The following is a 6,156-nucleotide window of genomic DNA, read 5'->3' as shown; positions in this document are numbered from 1 at the left end:
CAGGAATCAGATGCTGTGAGTGTTCAAGGGATCTAAAGAAATTCAAGTTCTGAAGCTGTCCAATGGAAGCAGAAGTCAGAAGCTATGAATTATCAAAAGACAGAAGCTTATGTGATCGTCTCTACCGAAATAATCAGGGAAGTCTTTTATTATTAAAGTTCTTCGAGTATTTATTTCAGGGGGAGATTATTCATCTCAGGGGGAGATTGTTAATCTCAGGGGGAGACATATTCACATGCTTATGCTATAGCTGTGTAATTTGTCTTTAGCCGTCTGCTCTTTCTGATCGCAAATTCATATCATTTATATATGTTTTTGTCATCATCAAAAAGGGGGAGATTGATAGAACAAGATTTTTTCTGATCAATATTCTTAGTTTTGATGATAACAAGGATATGAATTTTGTGTGAGATAATGTGGTACTCTAATACATTGCAATTTCCTTTTCAGGAAATATATAAAGAGTATGCACAAATCAGAGCTCAGAAGCTTTGTCTCAGAAGGTTCAGCATGCAACATCAGAACATGGTCTGGCAAGACATCAGAAGATGGTCAAGGCAGAATCAGAACATGGGTCTATGGAAGCATCAGAAGAACTTGAGATCAGAAGCAGAAGCACTGAAGTTCTCATGGTATCACGCTCAGAAGCACTTCAAGGTCAGAAGACAAGAAGATGCTATGCACCAAGCTGTTTGACTCTGATGATATTCAAATATTATATTCACAAACATCAGATCAGAAGAAAGTACAAGTGGCAGGCTACGCTGACTGACAAAAGGAACGTTGAAGCTATTAAAGGCAACGTCAGTAGACACAGCGTGAACAAGGCTCGAGGTAGTTGACAAAAGCGTGAAACATTAAATGCAATGCTATACGGAACACGCAAAGCATTAAATGCGCCCAACGGTCATCTTCTCAAACGCCTATAAGTATGAAGTTCTGATGAGAAGCAAGGTTACGAACTCTGAACAAAATTATTCTGAAAGACTTGCTGAAACGCTGTTCAATTCAAAACTCAGAAACTTCATCTTCATCAAAGCTCACTACATTGCTGCTGTAATATATTAGTGAGATTAAGCTTAAACGTTAAGAGAAATATCACTGTTGTGATTATAGCTTTTCAGAAGCATTTGTAATACTCTTAGAATTGATTACATTAATTTGTAAGTAACTAGAGTGATCAAGTGTTGATCAGGATACTCTAGGAAGTCTTAGCTTGTGTCTAAGCAGTTGTAATTAGAGTGATCACGTGGTGGTCAGGATACTCTAAGAAAGTCTTAGCTTGTGTCTAAGCATTTGTTCCTGGAGTGATCAGGTTGTGATCAGGATACTCTAGAAGACTTAGTCGCGGACTAAGTGGAAAACCATTGTAATCCGTGCGATTAGTGGATTAAATCCCCAGGTGAGGTAAATCACTCCGTGGGGGTGGACTGAAGTAGTTTAGTTAACAACGAACCAGGATAAAAATAACTGTGCAATTTATTTTTATCGTCCAAGTTTTTAAGACTACACTTATTCAAACCCCCCCCCCCCTTTCTAAGTGTTTTTCTATCCTTCAATGTTATTTTTTCTTTCAACAAATTCCAATTATAACTTGGGGAAATTTATTCCGGATACAAGTTTCCAATCTTAACAACTGCATTTTTTATTTTACTTATTATTATTTTTTTACTTTTTGGAATATATTACAAAATTGGCTTTTAAAATAACTTTTAAGTCCGTGAAGAAACGAGTTGAATTTAACAAGATAAACCTAACAAGTTAATGAATTGTTCGTGAACTTTTAATGAGTCAAGTTTGAGCTAAAAAAAAGTTCGTAACAAACTCAAATCGATATTTTAACAGAACCAATTCTTAACACATTGAGCCGAACTAAGACAAATTAGACTCGACTTGACTCATTTCCAACCCTAAATTCAAGTAAATAAAATACTCCATCCATTCCAAAATTAATGTCGATTTAGAAAAAAAAATTATTGTTTCAAAATTTCAATTTTCAATCAACTAATAATATTTTTCTTCCAATTTTACCCTCATTGAATACTTCTCATCATATACTTTAATCAACTCAAAAAATAATGTAAATAACATTGAAATTCTACACACAGAACCTGAGCACCGTGAAAAGGCATGCTTGCTTGCTTGCTTCTGGCACACAACAATGAGTATGCTGGCTATGAGTGCCAGAATAGTTGTAACTTCATTCATTTAAAATCTCCTGCAAGCTCCCTCTATTGTTTATTCCCATTCCCATAGATAAGAAGCAAATATAAGTAATATTTGTTCTATTTGCGTATTATTCTCCATTGATATCTTCTTCATTTAAATCAAAAGGAAAAATAATTGATGAAGATGTTTATAGCATTGAAGTTAAAGAACTTTGATTAATATCAGTAAAAAGTTCTTCTATAATAAGAGTGACATTCAAATCCATTTCTCTCAGAGCCATTTAAGATTATTATTAATTGACATGTTAAAGAATAAACTCAGTTATTTATAACTTAATATGAAAAGAAATTTTGGCGGTAGATGAGAAAAAGTTGGCCCATTTCTTTTTTATTTTTAGAAAAAGCAAGATAACATTAAAAGCAATGTTGTCAGAATCGAGATCTTACATAAGATCGGGGGGACATTAAGATCGTAAAATATAAAATCGTAATTAAGATCGGAAGATCTTACACAATTAATTTTATAAGATCGAGAGATGATAACAAGATCGTAACATTTAAGATCGTAACCAAAATCGTAAGATTTTACCAAAAAATAACACTTAAAATGTTTTATATTATATATTTAATAGTGCATAAGTTTGAATATTAAATATAAATCCATAAAGTCTAAGTCGAAAACATAAAATTAAAAGTCTCAAATCTTAAACCTAAAGTAACAAAGTCCATAAAATAAAATACTTAAAATTATAGAGGCTAGTACAAATCACAAATACGCCGATAATTTGGATTATCCCCCATAATGTCATCTTCTTCATCTTCACTAATCTCATCATCTCCTCCACCATCATCATCATCATCTTCTCCATCACCTTCGTCTGCATTTTCTTCTTCATTGTCACTTTCTATAGTTTCAAGGACATCAAATTCATCTACATGTGCAGTTGATTTAACACCAGTACTTTGCATCAAATCTTCATCTAAATCAGCCACATATACATGATTACCACCTGCATTTTCTTCCTCAGCAACACACCACCAATCATCATCATCTTGGAAATCATCGATTGTTAGATCTCGCTTTTTCCTTTCAGCCTTATTCTTGGTCAATCTTGTATTTACCATCACATACACAAGATTGTTCATAGTCTTTTGTTTCAACCGGTTTCTTTTTTTCGTATGAACCTTAAAAGGGGAAATATTAAATTAAAATGCATAACATATAGTAACTATAAAAAATATATATGATAATTTGAAAACATACCATCTCAAAAGCACTCCAGTTTCTCTCACAACCAGAAGAGCTGCAGGTCAAACTTAACACACGAATAGCAAAGTTTTGCAACTCTGGGTGTGCATCACCGTAAGATTCCCACCATTGAGTTGGTGTCTTGTTTTCTAGTCCACGTTGAGCTATTTCACTCCCAAAGAACCCTTTTTTACTCTTAAAATCCTTAAGCTGACCATCAATTTTATTCACCATATCCATGTCTCCTCCCATCATCCTTTCTAAATATGCATACATCCCTTGTTTAACTTCATTATCTGCTTTGAGATTAGGTTTGTAATGCAACATTGGATTAAGATAGTAGCCAGCAGCATGCAAAGGCCTATACAACTGTTTGTCCCATCTACTATCTATAATCTTCTATAAAGGTTGGTAGCTTAAGAAAGAAAAGATTAAATTAGTTCATAAATAAATACTTATATACTGCTTATATGAAATAAATCAATCTAATATATTTTATAAAATTATACCTTTTTCTCTTATTATTGTAGCTAATTTGAATTTTCTCTTTTGCCTGATCCATCGCTTCATAGATATAGCCCATGGCTGGCTTCTCATCAGAATCCACCATAGGCAAGACTTTAAGTAATTGAAAAGCACCCTTAAGACAAATAACCAAATTCTTCCAAAAGTCCCTATTTGTGACTATATTTTCAACCAATTTCCCATCTTTTGTCTTGGAAAATTTACTATCCTTCCATTCCTTAGAAGTGAACATCCTATACAATTCTCCCTTCTTATCATTCAAGCAACCCAAACACAAATATGATGTTGCAAAGCGAGTGACACCAGGTCTTATCAACTAACCTCCTGCAGTATAATGATGCAACAAAGTTATAAGACCCGTCCTAGCATAAATGTAAGTTGTGATCTTTTTACCCGAAGCAATAGTCTCCTTATGCATAGGTATCTTGCTCTCGAAATCCTCTAACATTAGATCAATACAATGAGCTGCACAAGGTGTCCAATAAAGCATATTCCTCTTGTCCATCAACATTTGTCCAGCCAACTTGTAATTTGCAGCATTGTCTGTTACAACTTGAACAACATTTTCTACCCCCACTTCCTCAACGATGTCATCCAACATTTTGAAAACTTTATCAGATGTCTTTGAAATTCTAGATGCATCAATTGATTTTAAAAATAAAGTTCCCATAGGACTATTGACTAAAAAGTTTATGATAGTCCTCCTCTTTTGGTCAGTCCATCCATCACTCATTATTGTACATCCAATTTTTTCCAAGAAGCTTTATGCTCCACCAATATGCTATTTATTGACTCAACTTTTGTCTTTAAATGTTTACCTTGAATGTCATGATAAGATGGTGGCTTATATCCTTTACCATATCGGGCAATCATTTCACACATCTTTATAAATTCTTCATCTTTTACAACGTTAAAGGAGATAGTATTGTTGTAAAAATAAGTTGCAACTTGTAGGTCAGTGTCCTCTTTTTCTTTTTTCTTAAAAGCATTGTTGATAGTTGATTGAGAAGTTATCCCCCTCTTGAAAATATTTGCAAGACTTGAAGATTCAACTTTTTTTCTTTTACCATCTTCCACATCAACCTCTACCACATCTTCACTTAGAGTTCTATTCTTGATGAGTTGAGTTTGCAATCTATGAACAATGACCCACATTTCTTTGCGAACTTCATCAGGAACAGATACACAAGGTTCAACATTACTATTTGTCCCTGCTAAATGATGCTTAAATCGAAAAACACCGCCGCTATACTCGTGATGACAATAGTTGCACTTGATCTTTCTTGATCCATCGTTTACGGGAGTACCATGTTGCCATCCCACATCTTGTCTGTGACCAGGAGCATTTTTTGCAACTTTCTTATTTTTCACATTTTTAACACCTGAATTTGTTGGAGGAACCGACATACTACTACTACCACCAGTCATCTGTCCGATTAAAAAATAAACAAAGACAAAAACTAAGACAAATAACTTTAATAAAAAATATATAAATTGAAAAGGACAAACATATTAAAAATTCATGTGTTTAATATTTTTTAATAAGTATTATATTTCAAAATAAAAATAAAATTAAAAAAATAAAATAATTTAAAAATCTCAAAAGAGTTTACTAATGTTCTACATTACAAACTAAGAAAAAGTCCTTAGTCATGTCTGTCTTCTTGGTTTAATCAATAGTGCTTTATGACTAAATAACAAACTATGAAAAAGTTAAGGAAAAAAAGTAAATCAATTATAAATTAATAAAACTAATAATCTTATTTGTAACTCTAGTTTGTCATTCTACTTTATCACACCTAAAGAAAACCGTAGAAAGTAGAATTAGAAAAATCTAATAAAATAATAATCTGTTAAAAACAACAATAGTAGTACATTATTTTGTCACCCACATGGCCACATACTCACAGTCACACCACTGCCATCATCACATGCTTTTGGAAAAGTTAGCATTAAAAAAATATTGAAAATTGTCATTGATATCACGTGGGAAGTACAAAAGTGTTACAGTCTTGCAGAGCATTAAAACCATATAAACAAAGTTACAAAACAGCGAACGAAAACGAAAAACAGAGTAAAGCGAAAACGAAAAACAGAGCAAAGCTTTGGCTTACTTCTTTCTTCTTCTCGTATCAAGAATCGAAAACGCCGCCGCAGAGAATATCAGTGCAAAAGGAAGTTTGGATTTAGGGCTACTAAAAGTATGTATTTATA

At 33.1% G+C, this 6,156-nt stretch overlaps 1 protein-coding gene across 1 annotated transcript; it reads right to left on the bottom strand.

Moving 5' to 3' along the window:
* Positions 1–2,924: 2,924 nt before the first annotated feature.
* LOC131614076 (uncharacterized) lies at positions 2,925–4,675 on the bottom strand. Its single transcript, XM_058885703.1, has 4 exons — positions 4,264–4,675; positions 3,971–4,035; positions 3,433–3,816; positions 2,925–3,353 (listed from the first exon to the last, which is right to left on the bottom strand). The coding sequence occupies exons 1-4, from the start codon at positions 4,673–4,675 to the stop codon at positions 2,925–2,927; spliced, it is 1,290 nt and encodes a 429-aa protein (XP_058741686.1).
* Between the last annotated feature and the right edge of the window lie 1,481 nt (positions 4,676–6,156).

Source organism: Vicia villosa, linkage group LG6 (genome assembly GCF_029867415.1).
Source record: "Vicia villosa cultivar HV-30 ecotype Madison, WI linkage group LG6, Vvil1.0, whole genome shotgun sequence".
Taxonomy (NCBI): domain Eukaryota; kingdom Viridiplantae; phylum Streptophyta; class Magnoliopsida; order Fabales; family Fabaceae; genus Vicia; species Vicia villosa.
Note: the sequence above shows the minus strand (reverse complement) of the source record. Positions and strands in the feature narration are given on the sequence as shown.

Coding starts and splice junctions, on each gene's coding strand:
- LOC131614076 (XM_058885703.1), bottom strand. CDS start 4,675: ATGAGTGATGGATGGACTGACCAAAAGAGGAGGACTATCATAAACTTT. Junction 4,036..4,263: donor GCATCATTATACTGCAGGAG/GTTAGTTGATAA, acceptor AATTACTTAAAG/TCTTGCCTATGGTGGATTCT. Junction 3,354..3,432: donor ACTGGAGTGCTTTTGAGATG/GTATGTTTTCAA, acceptor TCCCCTTTTAAG/GTTCATACGAAAAAAAGAAA.